Here is a 27,721-nt window from a genome sequence, read left to right on the forward strand (position 1 = left end):
GTTAAAGCTCTTCCTGTGAACAGACTGTTCAATAGACTTGCCCTATTCCCCATTCTATTTCGAATTTTGAAAAGAACGGGGAATTAGAGAGCTGATTTAGTGTTGTCATCAAGGAAAGATAGTGGGAGTGTTTGTTAATTTAAAAATAAATGCTAGCTTCACGCAAGCTGGAAAGTGCACACAGTTGTGCTTGTAACTTACGCAGAGTTCTTGCAGTGGGGCTGTGCATTTGGTTTAGGTCACATTAAGGTGTGAAACACTTCAGTCTGACCATACAAGACAATGTGGGGTGCTTCTCTTTGTACTTTCTATATTGTGTCACCTCCTTCTAAGCCTACACATGACCCAGCAGTCTTCAATGAATTCTTGTGATATCAGTGCATAATTATTCTAAATGTTATAATTAAATTTGATTATTTTGTCACTCAGAAGCATCCAGCAGAAAGCAAGTGGTGATCCCCAGGGTTTAGTGCATGTACAGGGAATGAGGAGAGGCAGCAGCAGGGGCTTACACTCTGGGGAAGTAACCAAGTTAATTCACATTTTGGCATTTGGTTGTTGTTTGAATTATATTTATCATAGGTGTGTGACAGGTAACGTTGATTGGCAAGTTAGTAACTCGTGAGCCGTATCTGACTGGGATGAGGTTGGTGTGTGGCATTTGGGTGCATTTCAGAAACAGCACTTCTGCTCGTGGCAGATGATTGGGCTTGATTAGCTGATCCTTATTTCAACCAAGTGTCCAAAGTGGCAGAGTTTAGACAGTGGTTCATGGGTTTCTTCAATTTACGTTATATAAATCTTCTTCTGTATTACACCGAAGACTTGAATTATTTTCTGTAATGTAGCTGAAGTACTTCATTTTTTTCAGATTATCATACATATTTAAAAACAATTTTAAAGTTTTCACATGCAGTTGTTGCATAAGTTTGAGTTTGTGCCATGAGAATGAATTCAAGAACACTGTAACGGTTGGGAAACAGGATTTTTCTCTTGAGTTTCTAGTAAGAGCTTTGTGTTTAAAAGTGGGTTTTGCTGTCATATTAACTGTGTGTGTGCCAAAAAGCTCTGGGAGTTCTTGATCTGTTTCATTTCTGTAGTCTCTTGTTAAGACTTTTTTTCTTCCACTGTCTATTTGATTATCTTCCCTGTCAATTTTCTCCCTAATTTTCAGGTGTTTTTTTTATTTCATTAGCTCAAGCCCGTTTCAGCTTGTTTCACTTGTCATTTCCTGTATGAGCATTCCTGTGTTCCTCTTTATGGTACATTGACTTTAAAGTATTTATACAGTTATCACTTTTAGTCTTCGCTTTCTATTTTTAAACCTTTTATGTAATAGGCTATAAATCCTTACTTATCTTAAATATTATTACAAATGTATTCTCAAGGGGCTTTTTAAAATTTCTTCTAAGAAAATAGTTGACTTCTGAGAAAACTCTTTGTAAAGCAGCAGCTTATGTGCAGGGTGATACCGATCCGCTCTTGAAAAAAAAGTAGATAATTAGGTGCACAGATTATTTTCTGTTCTGCTTTTATCATCATTAGACTTATGATGTGTGCATGGAAAAGATGTTATTGGAAGTAATTGTAGTGCCTTGGGTTGTTCAGTATGTGAAAGTTAAGCCAAATATTATAGAAGGAAAAAAGACTTTTTTTCTGCTTCCTTACCAGTCAGTCCTTAAAATCTCCCATTTTAAATCTTTAATAGTTAAATGTCATTATTTGGTTTCTCTGTTCTCAAAACCGCAGTGTAATGTAGTCAGGAGATGGGTGCCACTGGCAATAGCCTTCAGCCCTGGACTCCCCAAGGGCTACAGCTTTCACAGGGAATTAGTGCTGTGAAGCACCTGGTTTGAGCTTCACTCCAGGACTTGACAAAGCATGTGCTTCTCTCTCCTTTCAGACTTTCTTAAGCTGTAGGGGTGGCTTTTCAACTACCACCCCCCCAGTCTGATAATGGCTCATTTTGATTCTAACAGCTCTTCATTTTTTCCCAATAAATTGAAGAATATGTTGCTTTAAAAGTATTATAATCCAATGAAAAGCTGTTCATTTGAATGAAAATTTAGCTAAAAGATTTCTTTATGCAAAACCCCAAAATTTTAAATATTGTGGACCTTTCTACCTAAAGAATTCCATTATCTTGCTCCTGCCTCCTTCCTCCTCACTTATGTATTATGATTAAGACTAGTTTTGTATATAAACTGGCATAGGTGAAATAATTTTTTAATTTTGAAGAGTTATGACTGGATCCAGACTGCAGATCAGCATAGAAGCATGTTGCTTTATTGAAAACTTATAGCTTGAACGTTTGCTACTAAACTGGTCTTATTTGCTGGAAATAAAGCTTCTTTAAATAAAACCGCTGGAGTACCTGAATGTCCAAAAATTTGGACTACTTCAGAATAAAATGCAGCTTGCTTTTGAATTTTTGGTAGAAAATGTGCCACATGTATGATTTTAAGCATTGTGTTTAAACCTTATATTCTGCCTACACATAGGGAAGTAGTTCTCATACTTTGGGTGCCGGACTTTCAGCAGCAGTTGGGAGCAGTGCAGTTCCTCCAAGTGCAGGGAAGTGAAAACTGGCTTTTATTTCCAGTTACGAATTTCGGTGATCTGAAGAACAGCCAAAAGGTATTTCTGGCAGCAGCTCGGTTCCTTGAAAGCAAAGGAGCGAACACAGCCAGTAATTGCAGCTGGGTCTCTCTCTCCAGAATGCCTGGACTTCTGCTGAGCTCTCACAGTGCTGATAGAGCAGGTGATGGAGACAAGGGTCATGTGTGGGGATTTTCAGTTGCTGTCCAAGTTCTGCTTGAGACGGGGAACTTCCCTTGTGCATCCACCTACTGTTCTCAGCTCTCCTTCTAACTGGCCTTAAACAAAACAACTTTACTATGATAATAGCTGGTTGGAATAGTAGGTGTTTTCTTGTAATCCTTATGGAAACTCTAGGTACCTGTGAAATGTTTTGTTGCTGATCAGGAGTTGTTTGAGAATTGTGAGCTTTGTTGTTGTATATCCGAGGGATAGTCCATCTAATCTTCAGTGCTCTGTTTCTGATGGCAAATGTGTTAAATGTTTAAAAAATAAAAAAGTTGTTGAACTACTCTGTGGGAATGTTTACAAGTTTCATACATGGTAATTAGTGAAGGACCTTAAGCTTACAGCTCAGTTCTTTTGGAATAAGCCTGCATTCATTTGTGACACATTGCATCTCTTACGTGTGCATCCCTTTATCTTTAGTAGGGAAATAAAGAGTGGAAGTTTGCTCCTCTTCTATGCCACTTGAAATGTTTATATATCATACTTTCTTGAGTGTGATACAAGCACTTTTTTTTTTCCGTGAGTGTTCCTGTGGCTTTGATCACTGTGGTAATTTTTCTTCCTTTAAGCATTTCTCTTGGCAAAGAAACGCTTCTACAGGATCAATAATGTTCCAAATACAACAATATGAACAGTAGTATGTTTAATTTATTTTTCTCATCCAATGTATGCACATAACAATATTTGCCCGCCTTGAGTTATCTGCAGCCAAACTCCCACTCCCAGGATTGCTAGTTATAGCATAAAATGTATTGCATGTTGTCTATAATTATAGTACTTGTATTCCTTGAATTTATTTTTAAGTATTGGTATAAGTAATAGCTTTAATAAAGCTTTTCCATGCATGAATTGAAAGATTCCTTCTCTGTGCCACCCCCTTGTTTCCAATATCATGTATTAGGATAGAATGCTGCTAACTGGGAGAGTATCGTTTCTAAGTAGTGTTAATTTCCATTATTATTTCAATAAAATCACTGAAAAGTGTAGTGAGTTTGTGTCGAGCTTTAACCCCAGCAGGCAACTAAGCACCACGCAGCCACTCGCTCACTTCCCCTGGTAGGATGGGGGAGAGAAACAGAAGAGTAGAAGTAAGAGAACTTGCGGGTTGAGATAAAGACAGTTTAACTGGTAAAGCAAAAGTAAAGCACAACATGGAATTCATTCACTGCTTCCCATTGGCAGGTGAGCATTCAGCCATCTCTAGGGCAGCAGGCCATCACGGGTAACCATTACTTGGAAAGACAGATGCCATCACTACAAACGTCTCCCCTTGTCATTTTCTTCCCCCAAAATACAAACTGAGCATGATGCCATATGGTGTGGAAATCCCCTTGGTCAGCTGGGGTCAGCTGTCCTGGCTGTGTTCCCTCCCAGCTGCTGGTGCACCAGTCTACTAGCTGGTGGGGTGATGTGAGAAGCAGAAAAGGCTTTGACTTTCCATATGAAACACCCCTGTACTGTCCACAGTAGTTCCAGCACAAATCCAAAACGTAGCCACGTACTAGCTACTGTAAAGAAAATTAACTATCCCAGCCAAAACCAGCAGTTTGTTACAATAAAAATTAAGTTCTGTAACCCAGGAAAGTATTTCTTGCTTTGGATTAGGATAGTAACTTAACCATTTCAAAATAAGATGAATATTATAAATGGAATTTTATCAAATATTAGACAAGCTTTTGTAATTTTCTAGTTTTCTGTGTCTGTCTTGCATTATTCTCTAAGTACCTTGTTGACTAGTTCTGGACCAAGTGCTAATTCTGATAAATCCGTGTTTTGACAGATTATGTCCTTTTTTCCTGTGCTTTGTAGTCCCTCTGACTTTATGTCTGGCAATTGCAGTTTCTTTTACTCAAAATATTGAACACTATTCCTTGAAAAAAGTTGCCATGGTACTTCAACTGGAGTGTCTAAGAAAGCATTGCAAGGTATTGGATGCCCCTTGTTAAACATACAACTACAAAGTACATAATCTCAAAGCTTTGCTAAAGCTTTAATGCTGCTTGCTTTTCCAACAGACATCAAATTTGAAATACACTAATACTTGGTTTTTGACCAGCAAAAGGGACCTTGTTATCGATATACTTGATGATACGTTCTGGGTAGTGCCCTAGTTGACGGTTCAATATTGCTTTTCTGTGCCATTAGAAGCTCTAACCCTCTGATAGATTTACAGAGACGTTTCATGGGATGTATCATCTACTTGCAAGCAGGAGTGACCTTACATGCTCGAAGTTTTGCTCTATACTCTTGTCTTAAGGAGTCAGTTACTTTTAACATGTGATTTTTAGTTAGACTTTGTGAACTTGTTTTTGCACATGCTTCTCATCTGTATCATGATCTGTGTGTTCTTTGACTTAAACATCTCTGTATGTTCGTGTGTGAAAATATCTAGCTGCTCATTTAAAATGAGAGGAACTTTTTAAACTGTTGTGTGTGTACATAGTCTGGTTGTTATGGATATTTAATAGTTTTAAAGAAAAAATATGTATTTTTCTTTTAATGAAATGAGGACCTGTCAGCCGAGTAAAACTGGTACCTCCACTGAGCCTTTATATATGAGCAAGAGCTTGCTCATACATCCGAGATGATTTTTATCTTTTCTGTGTATTTTGTGCAAATCATCAACCATGCCTCTTGTTTTCTGCTTTCAAAATGATGTAATGCAGCGAGTTTTACTGACCGCAAATTGTGTTTTGTGGTAGAAATTGTATCAACTGTTCTTCCTGTCGGGACAATACCTGAAAACTTTAAACTTCTAGCTTTATTTCAGTTCCAGTCTGGACTAGAAAACAGCTGTTTTGTGTGACATCTCTGGTTCACCTATTTACCATGCCTAGCCTTTTGTCTTCCATTCAGCAAGTAATAAATTACACCGTTGTCATTGAAAAATGGTCTTCTGTGAAAAGGCAGGAGATTGATCAATCATCAATACCTAGTTATGACACAATTACAATGCAAACCCAAAAATCTAATTTTCATATTTGAAGGAATATAAAAAATACTATCCAGAGAACAGCAAGTTCTCTTCAGTCCTACAGTGCAAAAATATGCATGCATCATGCAATGTTGAACATATGTTCAGACTCTTAAAAACTGAACTTCAGTGTTTTCTGGTTTACTTTTTCAATTTTTAAGTTTCTTTAACCGGGCAAAATTTTTTCGAATATGAAGACAGAAAAAAGATCTTGATTTGTTAGAATATGACTGTGTTTAAGTTCTTTAGCTATGCTGCACCTTAAACCCCTGTGGTTTCTCAGGGTGCCACAGTCTGTCTGTTGGTGGCTCCTGCGTGCAGAACGGTGCCACGTTCTGGCTGAGAAGCGAGTGAGGATACAGCGGGGAGTCACCAGCCTGAACAGTTTGTTCGCAGTGGGCACAGCTGGTATCAATTATACAGTGCAAAGAAACTTATTTTATACTCATCAGCAAGTTTAGGCCACAGTCTAAGATGATTTTGAAGGTTTTAAACTGAATAGTTACTTCTGTATCAGTACCATTAAAATAGAAGGGGTAGAGTTTGCATCTCTGTCAGTTGTGTGAGTTGGTCTAACAGTTATCCTGGGACTAGAAGGAACAGAACTCTGAAAAACCTGAGCAAGGCAAAAAGCTGATCCCTTCGGTCCAGAGGCTTACCTTGTTATCATAGTACCTACCTTCTTTTGATACTTTTTCGAGTGTATTTTTCTGTCTCACAAAAAGGGCAGTAGGATGATTAGTGCAGATCTCGGCATAAAATAGGGTATAACGATATTTGTATAAATCTTGGTCAGGAATTGCTGGACATCCAATTCTAACGTAAGACTGAAATATTTTGTGATTCTGAAAAAGTATATTCCTGTTCCAGTAGAAGAGCAGAAACAGTACTTATTTTAAAGTATGATTACTGACGGGGTTAAGTGTTTGGATTGAATAGGTTTCAGATCATGCTAGCACTACTGTTCAGAAACAAATTCTGTGAAAATGATGTAAATAATGGCTAGCAAATAGAGGTGTGGATTTGGGAGGGGGGTGTATGGTTTTTGTTTTGTTGGGGTGGGGGGGTGTTTGGTTTGTTTAAAAAGAAAAACTGTTTGGTGAGTAGCTCTAGATGTCAGCTTTGGAATAATTGTAGGGAGTAGCTTCTGAGTAACCGTGACCTTCCCATGGTCGTTGGGGAATGGAGCACCAAAGTTGCTTAATTATGAAAAATATTCCCTAATGACACACTTTGAATATGTCAGTTAACATCTGCAATTGGAAGCTGAGGGTTACCCCTTCAGTTTGAAGTGGAAGATGATGTAGAAGTTGCTGTGCCGTGAACTGAAAGAATGTAGCCAGATAGTTTCTGGCACTTGGCTGAGGATCAATGATTCCTTGGGGTGTCTCAGATTGCTCTGCAGGCTTCCATACATCCTCTGAGCAAAAATTATGGTCTATTCGGGTCAGCTTCTTAAACACCTCCTGTCTTCTGTCATGCTGAAGTCATCCTTTCAAACCTTGAAAGTACGAATTACCTTGATGTGACAGCAAGTGTTCCAGACAAGTACCACAAGAGATTTGAGGTCCAGACAATTGAAAGCTGTTGATGAACACTCCTAAAGTGGGTAGTGGGGGCGAGAAACCCAAATAAACAAAACACAGTTCCTTAGAAATAGGTGAAGTTCTCAATCTGTATAAAGAAGATCTCTCTCCTCTAGAATAACAAGGATGACTGAGGTACTTAAAATAGTTAAGCAACTTCCACAGAAATGGTGAGGGAGGCGGCTTGCCCTGTGAGGGTGTTTCTTGTCCCTCTTAGTTGTCAGTCTTTAACTTCTAAGATTAGTAGTAATTGCAGTTTTAATGTTTCCTCTCCTTTCAGGTTAGTGTACTGTAAATCACTGTAATTGTGTGTCCGTTACTTGTATGGTTATAGCCTCTATTTAAGCTTTGGATTTTGTGGAGTGTACATTCACAGCACAGTATCCATAAGTGAAACTGGCTTGCGAACCTTCAGGTTGAACCACTTCCCATTTTTCTGTTTTACAGCTAATTGGGAAAAGGTAACCACTCCAACCACTTTGTGCATCCAAGACTTACGTTCAAGCCATATATTTGGCTTTCAATATGCAAACTACTTGATTAAATACTCGTTTTCCAGGATAAATTATTAATTGCTATAGTTTTTAATCCAAATAGACAAAAGCATGTTTATTTGGATACAGAATTTGTGTGACTTAAAGTACCTCTGACTTGTTCACAGCCCTGGACAGGAATTTTGGTTTATTTGCCAGAAATAGGCTCTGTTTAGGAACATCTGTCGTTTAGCACCTTCTTTGTAGTTCTTGAAGCCCACTGTCTCAGGTGTCTCGGTGACACTGAAGTCTGTAACTGGTTATGGTTTCTTTCGTATATGCTCCATTTTTATTCTGTATGTTCTTCAAGGGTGTTACTTTACAGGGTGTTTTGTTTTGTTTTTCCTAGAATTAATCTTCAGAGGAATTCAGTATATGTAACTTTATAAAAAATGCTGACGGTTTTAAACCAAATACATCCTCCAGGTTTATTATAACAAAAGCACTCTTGAAAGCAACTTCTCTTGGGGAGGGAGGAACTACTCCAGCTTTTGTTATCTTAAGGAGAGGTTTGTCAGGCACTTAAAGGAGAGCAATTTACTAATCAACTGGCCTGTAGACATCACAGACATTCAGTGTATTAGATCGTATGTGCATGGGTTTGGTTGTGTGTGCTTGTATTCAGTAGTACCACTTGAAATCCTTTGTTTGATGGTAGCTCCTGCTGCTTGGGTTTAAGAAAATCTTAACACTTCATGATACTCTAAGAAAAGTCATAAAATGGAAGAAGTGGGAGCAAACTGCAGAAATAATTACAAAGGCAATCTAGTCTTACTCTTTTCTAGCGTGCTATTAATGTTTTAGCAGTTCATACCTAACAATAAAGGAGTCATTATGCAGAAACATAAAAAGCGTTATGGTGTTAATTTACACAAGCTTTCTGTGGTGTATTCACATTTCTTGTTTGAAGACTAGTACTATGGTTAATTGGACAGGAATTTTTGCTTCTGTCAAAATATGGTACCGATTTCTTGACCTCTGGCCAATTACATTAGAATTTCCTAAGTATTGAAAGTTAAGGTCCTGATCCTGAAAGTTTTGCTGTGTATAACGATGTCTAATTTCACATGCATTAGTCATCTTAGCTACTCATGGAATTACTTAAGCAGAAAACAAAGCACATGCAGAATCTTATGGCATTGAGGCTAAAGCGCTGTAGAATTTAAAGGCATAACTTACGTTCTATAACTGTTGAAATGTTAGCCATAGGAGGTATTTTAATTTGTCGACATATTAATGTTTCTAAACAGCAGTCTAGTGTTAGTTCTTTCTTAAGACTGGCCTAAACTTAAACTTCTACATCTATATTTGGACATGGTGATTTAGGCTTAGTTGAGTTTCAAATTATAAGTGGTGGATCTACGTTGATGTGAGTATACTTCTTAGTTTTTTGAAGGTTCATTATTTCAGAAAATACTGATGGTAGAAGTAGTACTGGTTTGCTTATTAATTCAGTGTATTATGTTTGAACTGTGCAATCTAATTTCACTTCACATGCAAGTACTGAATAATTAATTACAGATGATCAGCAGGGATGATTAAGGTATAAAGCACAGAAAGTGAAAATTGTGAGGTAAAAATTTTAACTTTTTTTTTTTTTTAATAACCTAGATATCCTTGTGAAACAATAAAAATACCAGCGCCCAAAGATTGTATAAGGCAAGGCAACCTTTGTCTCAAAGGTTGTGTCTGTATAACAGTGATAAATGCTACAGACAATGGATGATAGTGTGTTGCCGAAAGAGTACAAATATTTTCCTCTCTCTCATTTTTATTGGTTTTTTTAATTGTTATTGAAGATGAGGGAGTCTGGCTCTCAGGATATCTGAAGCCTGTGAGATATCTTTAATAGGTATCACAGAAGAGATAAATGAAAATAGTTTCTTATCAGTTTGCCAGACTCCTGCAAGTGCTTAAGTAGATGGATAATCAAGTCTAACACTTGTATGTGCAAAACAAACATTGAACACAGTGTTACAGATTGACCCAATAGTTGAAGATCCTAAGTGTGTCGCTCCAGTTTCTTTAGGTATTTCTTATGTTACTGAAGTTAAGAAAATCTGGAATAGTTGTACTGTGCATAGGCATGGTGACTGCAGCCTGTCATGTTGTAGGAGGCACTTAATGTGAAAATGGGCTTTGTGAAGTGGCAGCTCCTGGGTTTAAAAAGTGGCTCTGGCTTAAATGCTGAAACTGAAGATCCACTCATTTATTTCTTTTATTTTAAAAAAAAAAAAAGTTCTGCAAATACGGCATAATAATTTTTTTTTTAGACAAACTGAGCTGCTTGGGAAATTCCTTAAGATATTTTTTAAGTATGTATTTTTTCCATGCGGTACCTATTTCTGGCAAAGGTAAGTATGCGTCACTACTGCAGTCTTGTTAAATCATATGCAGTGTGTTTTACTGTGGTTCATACTCTGGACCATTATATTCCTGAAAGTTATTTGAAGATTCAGAAAGTTCGCTTGTAGTCTTAAACATTGCTGTGCCTGTTTCTTGCAAAATAAAAATGGGGAGAAGAGTAAAGTCCACTACAATATCATTTATAACCAATTTTTTTTTCACTTTTCAGATGTTCCTCCTGCTGATCAAGAAAAGCTTTTTATCCAGAAGTTACGACAGTGTTGTGTACTTTTTGACTTTGTTTCTGATCCACTAAGTGACCTAAAGTGGAAGGAAGTAAAACGAGCAGCTTTAAGTGAAATGGTAGAATATATCACACACAATCGCAATGTGATTACAGAACCTATTTACCCTGAAGTAGTACATATGGTAAGTGATTTAACAATGGGAACTGTTTTTGACTTTTTTTAAAATTCACAGTTACTTCTTCAGCTGTATCAATTTATTTTAAGAAATCATGCTGAAATTTTCAAAAAGGATCAGTTATGTTTACATATCTGCAAAACAGTAACATAACAATGCTTTTAATCCCATTGCTGGTGTTGAGTTCTATTTTTCTTAATATAAAAACTAGACACATACATGAAGCAGAACTAAATTATGGTTTAAGTTGGTAAAAATGAAATCTTGTATAAAAAAGAAAGATTGCTTTTTTCCACACTTTTTAAATAGATGTTTATAAAAATAGAGAGGAATGTTAAATACATCCAGCTGTCTAAAAAAAGGTAGATTTCAAAACTGAAAATTGAAAAAAAAAAAAGAATATTAGAATTAAGATCACCTGTGCAAGCTTGATGCTTAATTTATGTAATCCCATTCAGTACCAGTGATTGATTTTTATTCTGTATTCAGAGGTGAGGATTAGAGTCGGACCTTATTTAGTGCACCTCATGGCAGATGAGGATTCTGCTGGAACAAGGAATGCAAACTGTTCAGACCTGCGTTGTTTCTCCCTGCTTACTATCCAAATCTTAGCCAGCTAGCCCCACTTTTTCTTTCTGTCATGCTTAAGTCCACTCCAGAGGAGGCCATGAAACTGTAAGAGGGTCTTTCAGCTCTTGTTGCAGTGACCAGACACGAGTTGGCTGGAGTAGCAGTCAGGTTGAGGTCTCAGGCCTTGTAGCTGTTGTCTGCAATACGCTGAGAACAAAAACCATCTTCTGAAATAGCTGACTGCTGAGCCTAGAAGAAACTCTTGACTGCGTTTGGTATGGTGTTTTTTTCCCAAAACTTTATAGGTTGGGGTGAATTTTCAGGGGGATAGGAAAAGTGTTTCTTTAACATAAATATGAACTCAGTCAAATTTTGAAGTCCTCCCAGAGATCAGAGACTTCAAAGCTTCTTCAAAGATTCTAAGAATTTATAGTATAAAAGATGTTGTTTATTCTGGAGGTTGCTTGTTATCTAAATCAGCCATAAGTGTTTACTGATACAGAAGTTATTTTCATGAGAACTTACGAGTATGTGAGGATTGCTTACAACTCTAGATGTCAAACACGTACATGAAGCATTGAGGATGGTTAATGAGGAGATGTGGGTATCATGGCTTTTCCCATGGATTGATAGTTTATTTGTATCTTTGGTTTTTGCTAATTGATTGCTTCTCTTGGAATACTTGACAGTGATGAAAGGGGAGTTTTGAAAGAGAGTTAAGCTTGCTGAGACTTCATTTAGGTAAAATGGAGTTCATGGTGAGTTCTTGAATATCTATGTCAGACATTAGTGTTTCCATAAGAAGACTTAACTGCCCATAATTTATAATTTTTGCCTTATGTGTCTGCATTATCTAATTCCAGTAAACAGTTGTGGCCAGAGTACATTTGGCTGAGGAGAATATACACTGTCTTCACATTCAGATGCAACTAATGGTAATAAAGTCTGCACTTCGATCAGTTCATAAATCTTGGTGCAGAATTTGGCTGCTATCTTAATCACCAGCATTTTACTGGAAGCATGCAGCATCTGTTTGGCAATTCTTTCAGTGACTTTAAAATGCTTTTCATGTGCAAGATTCTAAAGGGTGTGGGATTTCCTTGCTGGGACTTACATGGTGCTGTAATAGACACTGTCAGTGAAGGCACCTGGACTATTATTTTGAGGTTAAATTCAAATAGCAGGTTTTTTAGGCTACTTCTATGGAACAATTTCTTTTTGGTCATCTGTTCTGAAAGTAGTGTATTCTTCCTGCAGTAGCACTGTCAGCCTCTTTCTTTGAGCCTTTTACATATAAATTGGAATGTACTTTTGCTAAATTCTAGCAGTAGATTTCAGTTAATTTTGTGTATTTTAGGGAAAAATAAATCTCGTGTCTCTGTGTACTTCAAGAATCTTCCAAGACACATAAGTTAAGTTGTGTGCTGTTACTTCCCTTGAATTATATTAAGAAGGAATAGTATTTTCAGTAAAATTATTCAAGTGACAAAGAAGTAGTCAAAATTTTCCTTTTCAATAGCTCATAATCTTATTTCTGATACGGGAAGCAGCTACCTTATCATCTGGTGGTTCTTTATTCTTTACAATTATAGTGTTCGTGTCATGTCCGTCTACTCCACCCTCATCCTTTTTTTGCTTCAAGTGTCCTAGCCTAATTTATAGTAAGATCTTGTCTTAAAGCTATGTATTAATCTAGTTGCTTAGTTGAACTATTTAATGTTAATCATAAGTTTCCTTTTCAAAAGATATGAGAGAAATGAATTTCTAAGATGGATTCAGTGTTACTCTCCAGTGTTAATGCAAGAGTTTCTTCTCTTTTGTCCTCAAAGAGCCAGCTGATATGTTCTTTTTTTTTTTTTTGCATTTGTACATAAAGATGTGATGGGAAAGGAAATGTTTTTATTAAATGGTTGTATAACAAGTTCAGTTTCTCAGTTATGATATCGTAAGGTTGGATTTATTAGCCTCAGAGCAGGAACTTACCTCTTTTCAAAACCATAAGCCATGCAGACAAATGTCTGAGTAAATCTTGTAAATATAAATGATAGGTTTAGGTTTTTTGATCAAAAGCATCTGTTACAGATTCTTACTAGAAAAGAATGTATGTTTGGGTTTTTTATCTTGGCTTTTGAAGAAAACTGGACTGTATGAGAATGTTCTGCTGTGCTGTGGTTTGTCAGAAGTACCAACATTAGGGTATTAGTTTTGTAGAACTTCATGAGATTTGCTAGCTATGTAGGATACAGACCCAAATTAATGTTGCTTTCCAAATTAATGCAGCTTTCCACCTCAGGAAAAGATGGACAGTATCTGGATTGTATCTCTTTTAAGAAGGACTATGAAAGTGGAAATCAGTATGAATATTCTCTTCCCAGTTGGCCAGCCAGAGGCTGTTGAAGAGAGCCTGAGGAGGCTGGGCCAGTCTTGGATGTGGAGGTTCAGGACTCTTTTCAGAGAAAGTAGTAGTTCAGAAGCTTGGATAAATATGGCTTGCTTAGTTCTGTAGCTCCCAGAATAATTTCCTTAGTGGTGGTGATGATGAAGTTCTTGTGGATAGCAAATTAGCATTTTTGTGAAGCACACAGGCTAATACTGCTTTATAAAATTGACAATGCATAGGAACAGACAGAGTTTTGTTTAGCAACTGGTGCAGTTTTCCCTGCAACTTTTCATGCATTACGAAAATTGAATTAGGTACTCAATTCATACTCAATTATACACATATGAGATTTATTTTGGTGGTGGTATTGTTTTGGGGATTTTGATGGTGTGTGGGTTTTGTGTTGCTTTGTTGGGTTCTTTTTTTTGTTCTCTGATCTTTGGTCTAGAATAAGAGATGTTAGTGTCAACAGAAATGTATTACTTGTGATTCTATTTAGCTATTAGGATGGCTTCATTGACATGAATACAAAAGGCACAGACTTTCAGATTCTATAGCTTGACATTGAGAGCTGTTCATGTGAGGCTTCACTCAGGCTTCTCAGCACAAGGGAGGAGAAAATGCATAAAGATATTTCTGACACTTACTTGCTTGAAAATATTCTCCAGGGTTATACAAAATGGGCCACCAGAAAAGCAGGGTGCATAACTACCATTACAGCAAGCATGTCTATGATGCAGTAAAAATGCAGCTTTTCCTTTTTTGTTCTGCTGTCTTCCTAAGTTATGTCCTTTGCATTCAAATATTGTCAGTGGTAGCAGCACAGAGAGAATTTTAACACAGCAGCCCAGTTCTCCTAAAGATTCACATTTCATAAATTTGGTGGGGCTTGTGGGGTTTTGTTGGAGGGGGGTGGAGCTGCGTTAGGGTTGTGTTTGAAGTTACGCTATGTTTATTTAGTACTTCTGTGGGAAATTTGCCTTAGAGAAAATTAGGTTTTGCAACTTGTCTGTGTGGTCAAAAGACTGAGAAGTTAGGAAAAAGATCAGCCTTTGGCAGAAAAGTAAAGGTCTCACTCATACTAATCCATTGCAAATTTTCCTAAATTTCTGTGGCTTAATAGATGAGAGAATTTCAGGTTTGTGCCTTCACTGAAAGATGCTGCACCTTGATTTGAGCAATTTGTGTTCTGTTAGTCAAGGATATGAAACACAAAGCACATCAAATCAGGCTTCATTTGTTCCATTGCTCGTGGAACAAATTATTCTGGTTTTGGGTTTTAAATCTTTTTATTTGATATTCTCAAAAATAAAAAATGTAAAGCATTGTACCTAATACCTTACATGACCTGACTTTTCTTTTTTGTAGCGAGAGCCTGAGACTTTCTCATCTAGAAAAAGCTGATTATTCTTCCATTTGCTTAACAACCTTAGTGAATTTTAAATTTCAAGTCTAGTCTTCCTGGGTTTATTTTCTTGGAAGAGCACTGAGTATTGTTTTCACCATATTTTTTAGGCGAAGGTTGGAGGTTGTTAGTTGCTTGATGTCCATGCTTTCAAAAAGGGGAACATAAAGATATTCTAGCTTTAGTTTTAATTCTCTGAAATAGTAATTATTCTGATATGTCATTCTCAGTCTGTATCAGACCTACATCTCAGTGGCTGAAATGAAGGAATATTCTGAAGAAAAATAGAGCCTCAGAATGACTTTTCCTTCATGGGAAAATGATGTCATTCTTGCAGATTTAGCTAATACGGTTTGCTACTGCCTCCCACTGTCTGCTCTGCCATCTGTCACATGTGAGATGGCAGGACAGCATGTACATATGCTCCTTAGCCCTGCCAGTTAATAGGTAATTCACAGCATTATTTTAACTGTGAGTGGAGGTGTTGATGAGAAGTCAGCATGTGAAGAAAGAAACATGGCATTCTGCTGCCTTTCCCAGGATCCCACCAAAGATGGGTGGAACACATTCCTCTGCGAAGTAGCATCTTTAAACTCAGCTTAATCTTTCAGAGCTTTCAAAGTAATCTTCAAATGATCAGCAAGAAAGCTTTGATAATATTTGAAAAAATAAAGACACAAAAAAGTCCCAAACTAACCAACCAAAAAAAAAAAACCTCGATAAAACCTGAGAAAATAATAAGAATGTGTGTATGGCACATATGATTTTTATCTGTGATGGAATTTGAACAGAAGACTGAAATTGTGGTATAAAGAATACATCTTAAATGGGATATTAGAGTAGATCTTGCATTCTGAATAGCTACATTGTAATTAAATTCAAACTTGTAGGGTTTAGGGGTTTTTTTCTCAAGTTGAGCTGTATTACATAGTTGTTAAAAGTGTAGGAAACTTTTGGCTGATGAAATAAATAAAATGTTCTTTTGCTTCCTCAAGTAAGACATCCAGTTCAGTGCATGTTCGAATGGAGTAACCTTATTTTTTTCCTACCTGGTTCTGGAGATGCCCTGTACTGGCATGTTTGCTGAGCCAAGTATTGGTTTTCTCGAAAAGGCTCAGTAAATGTTTCTGCTGCTCCTGGTGATGTAGCCTTTTGCAAATAATTTTTTTTTCCTGGCAGATCAGCTTCTCTGCTCTGTTATCTCTTGCTTTGCCAGGCTTTGCAAGTGTATTCTCAGATTTTCCCTTAAATACTTGCAAAAAGACACTTCCAATCTAACAGCAACCGAACATCAATAACAATGTATAGGTTAACTCCTACTGGTACTTGTGGTACATATTTAGGATGTATGCCTGATGCTGAAGCTACGTGTAACTGCTGCAGCTGATTCAATAGATGAGTTTTGTGCAGGACATAGCTCCATTCAGCAGATCCACCATTCTCATTGTGAGCAGATGTTACTGAAATTTACTTTAAATTATCTGAGTATTTTTAGGAAGCACAAAATGGTCTGTGTATTTGAAAGCAGAATATACTTCAGTGTTGCAAGTATCATAGAATCATAGAATGCTAGGGATTGGAAAGGACCTCGAAAGATCATCCAGTCCAATCCCCCTGCTGGAGCAGGAACACCTAGATGAGGTTACACAGGTATGTGTCCAGGCAGGTTTTGAATGTCTCCAGAGTAGGAAACTCCACAACCCCGCTGGGCAGCCTGGTCCGGTGCTCTGTCACTCTCACTGAGAAGTTTCTTCTCAAGTTTAAGTGAAACCTCTTATGTTCCAGCTTAAACTCATTATCCCTTGTCCTGCCATTGGTTGTCACCAAGAAGAGCCTGGCTCCATCCTCATGACACTCAGCCTTTATATATTTGTAAACATTAATAAGGTCACCTCTCGGTCTACTCTTCTCCAAGCTAAAGAGACCCAGCTCCCTCAGCCTTTCTTCATAAGGGAGGTGCTCCACTCCCTTCATCATCTTTGTTGCCCTGCGCTGGACCCTCTCCAGCAGTTCCCTGTCCTTCTTAAACTGAGGAGCCCAGAACTGGACACAATATTCCAGATGTGGTCTCACCAGAGCAGAGTAGAGAGAAAGGAGAACCTTTCTTGACCTACTAACCACCCCTCTTCTAATACACCCCAGGATGCCGTTGGCCCTCTTGGCCACAAGGGCATGGTGCTGGCTCATGGTCATCCTGCTGTCCACCAGGACCCTCAGGTCCCTCTCCCCTACACTGCTCTCTAATGGATCGTTCCCCAACTTATACCGGAACCTGGAGTTGTTCCTGCTCAGATGCAATACTCTACATTTGCCCTTGTTATATTTCATTAAATTTTTCCCTGCCCAGCTCTCTAGCCTGTCCAGGTCACACTGGATGGCAGCACAGCCTTCTGGTGTGTCAGCCACTCCTCCCAGCTTGGTGTCATCAGCAAACTTGCTGATAGTGCACTCTAGTCCCTCATCCAAGTCATTGATGAATATGTTGAACAGTACTGGCCCCAGTACTGACCCCTGAGGCACTCCACTAGATAGAGGCCTCCAACCGGACTCTGCCCCATTGACCACGACTCTGGCTTCTTTCCTTCAGCCAGTTCGCAGTCCACCTCACTACCCGATCGTCCAGACCACACTTTCTCAGTTTAGCTGTGAGGATGCTGTGGGAGACTGTGTCAAATGCTTTACTGAAGTCAAGGTAGACCACATCCACCGCCCTGCCATCATCTATCCACCTCGTTATATCTTCATAAAAGGCTATGACGTTGGTCAAGCACGACTTCCCCTTGGTGAAACCATGTTGACTGCCCTTAATGACCCTCTTATCCTTGATATGCCTTGAGGTGGCACCAAGGATAAGTCGTTCCATTACTTTCCCAGGGATAGAGGTGAGGTTGACTAATCTATAATTACCCGGGTCCTCCTTCTTGCCCTTTTTGAAGACTGGAGTGACATTTGCTTTCCTCCAGTCCTCAGGCACCTCTCCCATCTCCCAAGGCTTGGCAAAGGTGATGGAGAGCGGTCCAGCAATGACCTCAACCAGCTCCCTCAGCACCTGTGGGTGCATCCCGTCAGGACCTATGGATTTGTGGATGTCCAGATTGCGTAATTGTTCCTTAACCCACTCCTCATCAACCAAGGCAGATTCTTGCACCGTCCTGACTTCCTCTGGGGCCTCAGGGGTACGGAGCTCCTCGGGACAGCCTCCGGCAGAGTAGACAGAGACAAAGAAGGCATTCAATAACTCTGCCTTCTCTGTATCTTTTGTCCCCAGGGCACCCACCTCATTCGTCAGTGGGCCTGCATTGCCTCTGGTGTTAGTTTTATCTGCCACATATTTGACAAAGCTCTTTCTGTTGTCCTTGACCCGTCCTGCCAGCTTTAATTTTAAGGAGGCCTTAGCTTTCCTAGTTGCCTCCCTGCATCCCCTGACAGCAGCCTTATATTCTTCCCAAGTGGCCAGCCCCTCCTTCCATGATCTGTAAACTCTCCTCTTCCACCTGAGTTTACCCAGCAATCCCCTGTTTAGCCACGCAGGTCTCCTGGCTCCCTTCCTTGACTAGTAGGTATAGTCTTGAAGTGAATTTCTTTATGAAGCCTGATGTAATCAGTCATTGTGAAGGGATAGGACAGAACACCACTATGTTTTTATTTTGGCAGCCTTCTCATTTCTGCAATGTGTTCAAGCTGCAGAGAGACTGAGGCATTTGTCTCAAAGGATCATTTTGAAGTAGTGGAGGTGGTTTAGGACCATATACTAATTCAAATTGATCTTTCTTTTATTCTGTACAGAAATAAGTTTAGACTGCTTGGTACCGGTTTGATAATGAGTAAGCAAGAAAATAGAACAAGAAAGTCTCTATTGGGTGTGGCTAAATAGATTATGTATTTCTACTTGCTCAGCGATTTGGTTGTCTCCTCCCAACGTCTGCCCTACCTAATGCTCTGGATTACAAGTGGAATTGAGGAATTAGTCTCTTTTCAGTATTGACAGCCATAGCAGTCTTGGGTATACAGATAGAGGCTTTTTCAGGTTTTCTTACTTGCATGTGCAGAAACCTTTTCTTTCCAGTTTGCCCAGTAAAGTTTTAATCATTAACCCCTCAGAGTGTGAGAACATTCATTTGAATCCCTCGCTTGTTGTTCCGTTGTTATTCACAGTGGAGCCAGCTGGTTCGGCTAGCTAGCATTTCCCATGGAGAATTTAGGATACTGCAGACCTTTTAGATCTTTGCACCACTCTAGATGAGGTGTGCTAAATTTATCCCAAAAATCATGTAATGTTTTTTTTTTGTTTAGCCAACAAGTGTATTTTACGTTTTGTGATTATAATGCATTGTATGAATTAATATGCGATTGTTTCTACTGGTACATTTTTATTAAAGAAAACTCCAGCTCCAAGCACTTAGTTATGAGGTTGTTTTGCCCAGACCGCAACCTCATGGAAAAATGTTCTGTCTATATGACAGGGAATGGGTTTTTTGTCTTTTTTAGGGACTTCGAAACTTTCTTCATCTTGAAGGGGTTTGTGAAAAGCATTACTTTGCTTCAAACACAGTATGAATGTGCATCCAAACAAGCACTTAGAAACATAATTTGTCTGTGTACATATCAACTACTTGGAAAGTGATTCATCTTTGTAGTCTGCTCCAGTTCCATGAGGATGCTAAACAGTTTTCAGGGTTTTGAGAATTCAGATGAAGTGAAAGATTAAAGGATTAGGATGCGCATTTCTCCCCCGCTCAGTACTCTGTGATGTCAGGTAGATGGACACGGTTTAAGAGAAATACCAGTAAGAGGAGGAAGGAGGATTTGGATTTAAAGTTTTTCCATGTTATATACTCATGGCATGGAAGGAAACTGATAATATTTTGCAGAGAAGAACAGTTGTGGATAATCTGTTTTGCATCTCTGCCTCTGACTTCTTCTGTAGGTCGCTGTAAGGCCTTATGAAGTGTATATATATATTAAAATGTTTGTGTAAACACTTGATATGCATTTGTTTGGGCTTTTAGAATGTGTGTGTAAAGAGATCAGAGAAATATCCTCATAGAAAATGTCCTGGCAGTAAGTTTGTGCTTTAAAGAGTATTACCTGGAAAAGTGTTCTCCAAGTTAGAAATTGTTGAAGAAGAATCAATGTACCTCATTATTGTTTAAACTACTGGGTTATGTAGCCTGTATTTTTGCAAACATTAATTAAAATAATTCATGTGGAGAATTCTTAGTCAAAACCATCTTTGAAGTATTTTTAAAATTATTCACTTGTTTGAAAGTTCTTAAAGACATTCCTGATTTCAGTTTGCAGTTAATATGTTTCGAACATTACCACCATCTTCCAATCCAACGGGAGCAGAATTTGATCCAGAGGAAGATGAACCCACCTTAGAAGCTGCATGGCCTCATCTACAGGTATTTAAGGAAGATGAAGTCACAGTCTAACAAAATTTTGACATTGAAGTCATTGTTTATTGACTTAAAATTGTTTACTTGATGGGTTTATCTCAAGTCAATTACATTTATTTGCAATATTTAAAATATTTATTACATTTAAACTGATAATCTTTTTAAAACTTTTAGTTAGCATTATTAGAGGTTAGAGGTTTGTTTCTTGCGGTACAGCTGTAACTGCTGTGATTTTTAAATGAGATGCAGTTTGTCACTATGAATGCTTTGATCTGACTCTGGCACAGCTCTGGCTTTCAGAGGTACCATGACAGACAGAGGAGAACAGAGTTTTCATAACATGCACTTCAGGGCTTGGTGAATATTAGATTACTGTACGTCGTCAGAGTAAAATCTAGTGATGGAGCTCAGCAAAATTTCAATGCGGTTTAAAGAACCTTAAGTTCTTGTACTTTGTCAGGAGAGCCAGAGCAAAGCTTTTACTGCGTATTATATAAATAAGTATCAATAAAAACATAATGCAGTTCTGAGTAACTGATTTGTAATTTTGGTAATGTGCTGCTACTAGAATGGATCTATGTTTAAAAGACTAATACTTTTTGTTCTTTTTTTCTTTTTCAGCTTGTTTATGAATTTTTCTTAAGGTTTTTAGAATCTCCAGATTTCCAACCTAACATAGCTAAGAAATATATTGATCAGAAGTTTGTATTACAGGTGAGGAAAAAAGAAAGTAACTTCAAACTCTAAATTTTTTTACAATGCATAAGATTCGAGTAAAGTGTATCTCTTGTTTTCCTCCTTTGCAGCTTTTAGAGCTCTTCGACAGTGAAGATCCTCGTGAAAGAGATTTTCTTAAAACAACTCTTCACAGAATATATGGGAAATTCTTAGGCCTAAGAGCTTACATACGGAAACAAATTAATAATATATTTTATAGGTATGTCAACATCTTTGTATTCTGGTGCATGTGGTCAGGTATACAACTAAAAATACTCCCAAGACAGTGCTAGCAGTTTTTAAAATTCTTAGTAAGTTTATACCTAGTATTGCTACATCTAACTATAATTAATACCAACCAGGGAGATTTAAATAAGGGTAGTCTTGCATACACCATAAATTTGACAGCTGAAATTTGAGTTTGTGTGTGATTCAGTGGTGGTTTGGTTATCTTTATCTGTGAGGTTTGGTGTTCTGTTTTGTTTTTGCTTTTTCTTACTCGGTAGTAGTATTTGTATTACAGTAGTACCTTAATAAAATGTAGTTGTTCTTAATGCAGAAGTTGGGCTCGAACATTCTGTGATTCTGTGACTTAGAGATCTGGAAGTTGCTTGCAGGAACATATTTACTCCCTTTTCTTTCCTGCGAACTGAGATGTACCATTTAGGTCTTGTGACATATTTCTAACACCATAGAATAAACTGTAGTATCATCCCTGATACAAAAAATGTAAAGATGAAAAATGAATCCACAGTATTACCAAAGATCTTTAGAAGTATATTTCTACTGTCATTATGTTAAGTGTGAATTCAATATTATGGTGCCTTTTTATTAGTGTTTTGGTACACTTTTCTATATATATTTATGTTGTGTATCTGTTTTACAGTCCTTCCATCATGCTTCCCTTGTCCTCTACCACTGTTGTTTTAATCCTGAAATGAATTTATCATGCTACCCCTTTAAGAAAATAGCAAAAAGCTGCCACATACTTGGTGCCATCCAATGAGTGACACCCCTCAGTACCAGCTGTGGAGGGAGCTTATCTTCCCAGTCTGTGGTAACAAGGAAGCCTTTAGGAGAGATACAGAGGGACTACTTAAAAATAATTATTAAGCCTTCAGTGTGATGCAGACAGTTGAGCCATTATGTCCTAAGGAGACAGTACAGGTGTATCTTCCGAACAATGAACTTTCAGGAATAGTGGAAGCAAAGTCTTCAAACACAGATCTGGTGCAAGGCTTTTGAAAGATTAAGAAATGTTCCAGTTGTTAGATGAACATTGTAACAGTTTGTATAAAAATATGCTTTAAATCTGAAATGTATATGGCAGATTATATAATTTGCACTGTTGAGACTACCTTTCCCTACTGAGTTGTAGGGGAAAAAGAAATTAAACAGTAAACCTCCCTTAGTTATATCAAATTTAGGAGCTAGAAGTTGAAACATTTTGCATCCAAGTGTAAACTAGTGTTCCTGGGATACAAGCACCGGGGAGGAAAGTTGTTTCAACTTCTGTCTTGAATTAGTGCGTTGTGCATGATAAGCTCTTAAAGTATGTGTAGAATTTTTCAAAAATATTTCCTTTTCTTTTACTTTTTCCTGCAAGTCATCAGTTTGTTATTGTGCTTATCTAAGGAATCTGTGTTTTTTGTCGTTTAGTCACTGACCAGAATTCTGCCCAATAGTACATTAATATTTTTTTAATGTATTTAAAAATATATTAAACCGATCCTGTTAATTCAGTCCGAAGTTTTTGTGTCATTGTATTTAGTTTTGTTTGCAGTTGTTGGCATGAATTGCATAGAAGGGCTCTTTAAGGAGAAAGAAGTGTCAGATCAAATATTCTGAATTAAAAGTATCTCTTAATATGTCAGTCTGTGACAAATTGACAAATAGAAAATATTTTCAAATTAGTGGAATTATTTTCTCGTAAGTGTAAGTTTTTATAACTCTTTGCAAAATATCTGAAGTTGTGCATAGAACTTTCTCAATAAATTCATACTCGGGTGATTGGGAAGAGGGTGGAAAGGTGATTGCCTAGTAAATTACAGTGTTCTATCAAAAGAAAATTCAGGAAAATTTTACTTCCTCTATTCATTACAGAGCCTTTTGTATGCATGGAAATCTGTAATGCCAAAGAGCTTTTTAGATCCATAAGTAGTAACCGTTTGAACACCTTGTACTTGTATGCCCTATAGAAGGCTGAGTCATGGCATTTAATGATGCCAGGTGCTTGTGTTATTTTGATATTTAAAGCATTGTTTGCTGTGTTCAGTTTTCCATTATTAAAATGGCATTGAATATGATTATGGGAAAAAGCTCAAGCACATGCTGCTTTGCTAAATGTGGGAGAAAAGAGCAAGCACAAAGCTTGAAAGCAGATTGATGTGGAAACACAAATCAAGCTGCTTTCAACACCAAGTTTCTTTTCCACTATGTGTTTCTGTTCTCTCTTTACTGACTAAAACCTGGGAGGTCAAGGCTACCTGTAATGTTACATGGGGATCTTGGTGTTAGATTTCTATCTCTATTTAACAGTAACTGAGTAAAACTTTTCATTTCTTTAGGTTTATTTATGAAACAGAACATCACAATGGCATAGCGGAATTACTGGAAATACTGGGAAGGTAAGTTTAGTTAAACTTACTTGTTCTCCAGAGTAGACTTTAAAGATCAGGTTGGGGATTAGAGATTGTCACATGATATGAAGCTATTTTAATCTTGTCTCAAAGCAAAGCTGTAAAAAGAGAATAAGTGTTGTGGAAGGTTGCAGAAACCCAGCAAAAACTTGAACCCTGTAGCAAAGTCCTGGGATGTGACAATTTTTTAAAACTTTTTTTTAAATTCTTCTAGCTTAGGATCTTTGCAATTAGTACTAGTTGTAAAGCAACTAGAAATAACATGTAACTTGTTGAAATTTATTCAAAAGTTCTTCTAACATCACTAAATGCATAGCAGGTAAACAAAGCATAGGTTCTGAAACTTCAGAAAACTTTTTTTAATCTCATTTTATAGCAAACTTCAGTGATGCATCTGAAAGCCCTTGAAACTGAAATGTTACCAGTTAAAGCTGATAGCCTCATCAAAACTAGTGTGTTTTTTATCAAACGATTTCTCTAATCCATGTGCAAGCTTTTAGGTTTTATACATTAATACACTATAAAAGCCTAGTTAGGTTCATTTTATGACATTTCTATATCTTTGCACATAAAAATAACAGGTCAGCAAGAACAGGTTGTTCTGGGTTGTGTCTGGTTGGGCTTGGGAAATCTCCAAAGATGGAGACTCCACAACCTGGGCAATGTGTCGCTGTTTCTAGTACCTGGAGGCTTTCTTAGCCTTTCTTTGTATGTCAGATGCTCCAGCTCCTTTATGATGGTTGCAGCCCTTCCCTGGACTCCCCCCAGTGTGTCAATGTCCTTTGTGTCCTGGGAGGCCTAGAACTGGCCCCAGCACTCCAGATGTGTCTCACCGGGGCTGAGCAGAAGGGAAGGATCATCTCCCTGCAGCCCACGATGTTGTTGATACTGCAAAGCTGTTTTAAAACTTTCTAGGTCTGCGTTTCTGCCCAGAGTAGTCATTTGATGTTCAGTGATTAAAGTTACAAGATACACCAAAACTTGTAGAACTTAAATACTAGAACAGGGAGCTAGATCTTCAAAACTGTTACTTAAGTCACCACCTTTTTCATTCTTGGTTTTATTAAGTTAGCTTTAAATGTTACAAATTTAAAAGTTATTTTTTTCCCCAGACATCCAAATAAAAATTTGTAGTAGTTAAATGAGGCTTCTGAGCTGAAACTGTTCTGTACTGGTTATTCTTCCAATCCATAGGAGTTTCACGCAGCGTGCTGTTGACATTGAGCTGCTTATGAGTAATAGTTTTTAGTTGAGTCCCTGCGTTTTGCCTTGTCAGAACTAAAGAGGAATTTAATTTCATACTGAATTACTGGATTTAATTCTTTGCTGAGTGCTATATAATACTGGACAAATTAACACTTCCACTAGGATCTACTGAAGTGGTTATGTTTTTTTCTGACAATCATCTACTGGCAGGATCACAGAATTTCTTCACGCTCAATCCAGGCCAAACTTGCCCTACAATTCTGTTCCTCTTCATGGTTAACAAACCTTAAAACATTTTGGAGAAACTTTTTTTTATGAAGTTAACGTAGTGTCAAGTATGTTGAAGTTATGGCAAGAGCACCATAGAACTGTTAATGCAGAAGGAGGGTTTTAATATTATGCACTGAGACTTCAGGAGGAATAACCACATACTCTTATAATACTTGTACTGTCACTACTAGTGAAAATTATTTTAAGCATGTGTAGCAAGGGTGAGTGTTACTTAGCTTTAATTCTGGGACATCATCTGATTTCTGAGATCTGAAATAGATATGAAACTTTGAATTTTTTAATGTGTTGGTATTTTTTTTGGTTTGGTTTTGTTTTGTTTTTTAAGATGTGTTTGATAGGTTGCTATGCCTGGGTGCCTTCTGTCCTTGCTAGTGAAAAGCATTATAATTAATAAAATAGGATTTAAAATAGTAAATGGGCAATAGGATTCTGGAGGTTCTCACTGATGTTAATGCTAGAAAAATGAGCAAACACCACCACTGTTATACTACTGTGATTTTAGGTGAAGGTGCTGTTGACCAAGTATCAAGGCATGTCTGCACTCACCAGTAACTGGGATGCTGTGTGTTGAGATGATGTTTGGTTATATGTGAGAGTCTTACAGAAACAGTAATGTTTTAGCAGAAGTCGTGTTTTGATTTGTATGCTCGCCTGGATTCATCTGTTCTACATCCAGTCTCTGGTTCATTCTTTAATTCCATGAAGAAGCTGGGAGAAATATGTATTCAAAGCTTTGATGATAGCCAATAGTTCATAGCAAAAGTTAGAATCTGAAGTGTAGGTATAGTCATATCTTGCTTGGAAAAAGAATTTGGGACCTGTGAAAGACTTGGGTGAGGGATGGGCAGAGGCTGATCTAACTGTTCTAGTAATTTATAAACGTCAGACAACTGGATCAAAAAATAAATAGTGTCTGCTGCATGCTTAATTTGTACTTTTTTCTGTTGCATCATGTTCTCCAGGAGATTGCAAAAAAACATGCGATGAAAACAAGAGGTTTGGTATATTCTCTATTGTGCACGGTTTGTGTAATTACTGATTTTTATTTTTAAATTTATTTCCAAATTTATTTCCCTGGCAGCATAATTAATGGATTTGCCTTACCATTAAAAGAAGAGCACAAAATATTCCTATTGAAGGTTTTGTTACCATTGCACAAAGTGAAATCACTCAGTGTCTACCATCCACAGGTAAGTTTTGTTCAGCGCTTTTCATACTAGTGTTCAAGCAAGTTGCCTAGAGAGGCTGGGGGGATCTGGTCATTCTGTGTGGATTTTGTTCTAGGCTCCAACATTTCTCTATTAAGAGGCCTTGCAGAAATGATTTAATTTATGTACCTGTAATGCTTCACTTCCCGAGGGGGGAAAAAAAATAAATATATATGTGTGTATAAAAATACCTTTTTAAAAAGCACTGGAGTGTTGATAGATGATACACATGAAGTACTTAGCAAAGGTGAAAGTTGTTGATGTTTATCCATGCACAGAAATTTTTGCTTATCTTGTTCCTGTCTGTAATGGTTAGACATCGCTAAATTGCAGAAAAGTATGGTTTTAGTGGATGCCATCTATAAACATTTTTTTTCTAAGCTACCTGGAAAATTTCAGCTGAATTCAGTTTCTTAAAACTGTTGATGTTTTGAAAAGAATTGGGGCATTTACTATTTACATCATTAATTAAGTCAGTAGATCTTTTTAGAAGTACACAGGAAAAAGGGCGACTTCTGAGTTGTATTGTGCTTTTGAACCAGCTGTACCTCTTCTGTGCTGGGTTTTAGTTCCATTCAGAATTCTTAAAGGAGCAGGAAAATCATACAATGTTAGAGAGAAGAGTGTTGTTTCAATACTCTGCAATTTTCTCTGTGAGAGGTTGTTACATAGCTTTGTTTTTTTAATTTGAAAGTTCAACATTTTCTATGTTAGTTCAAGTAGTCCAAGCTTTAAGTACCATTTCTTCAAATAAAATTACTAACAACTTGTATTTTTAAGAACACCATTTGTATAATTACAGTTCTCTAGCAATTAGAGCTGCTTATAAGCATTTGCTTTGGATCTTGCCTACTGGGGCTCCCGCCGGTTCCTGTTGAAGTAGTAGGCCAGAGTGTCTCCCCTTTCAAAATATGTTGTTGTTCTTTTTTTCTAATGCTATGAACATAACCTGTTGGGGTGTGGCCAATCAGACCTCTCTTATAATCTCGACTAGTGCAGAGATCTGTGATCGTTGCCTTTTGTTCTACCTACCTGAGACGTATTGGTCTTTATCTCTTCTCCTTAGTTCACAAATTAATTCTCAAAAGCCTCCAGGTGATTTGCATTCCTCATTACTGTCAGTAAAAAGAAGTCAGCGACATAGGAATGCTTCTCTTACATGTTCTCCTGAATGAAATGGGAAGGTACTTCAAATGAGCTTAGTGTGTGACACACCAG

At 37.6% G+C, this 27,721-nt stretch overlaps 1 protein-coding gene across 2 annotated transcripts in view; it reads left to right on the forward strand.

The window, feature by feature from the left end:
• Positions 1 to 27,721, forward strand: part of PPP2R5C (protein phosphatase 2 regulatory subunit B'gamma) — an 85,936-nt gene that overhangs the window by 41,066 nt on the left and 17,149 nt on the right. For both annotated transcript variants that reach the window (XM_065838709.2, XM_065838710.2), the window contains 6 exons: positions 10,495 to 10,694; positions 20,338 to 20,448; positions 21,064 to 21,156; positions 21,249 to 21,379; positions 23,727 to 23,786; positions 26,377 to 26,485. In XM_065838709.2, coding sequence (XP_065694781.1) covers positions 10,495 to 10,694; positions 20,338 to 20,448; positions 21,064 to 21,156; positions 21,249 to 21,379; positions 23,727 to 23,786; positions 26,377 to 26,485 — 704 coding nt within the window. The remainder of the gene's footprint in view (positions 1 to 10,494; positions 10,695 to 20,337; positions 20,449 to 21,063; positions 21,157 to 21,248; positions 21,380 to 23,726; positions 23,787 to 26,376; positions 26,486 to 27,721) is intronic.

This window comes from Patagioenas fasciata, chromosome 5 (genome assembly GCF_037038585.1).
Source record: "Patagioenas fasciata isolate bPatFas1 chromosome 5, bPatFas1.hap1, whole genome shotgun sequence".
Classification (NCBI taxonomy): domain Eukaryota; kingdom Metazoa; phylum Chordata; class Aves; order Columbiformes; family Columbidae; genus Patagioenas; species Patagioenas fasciata.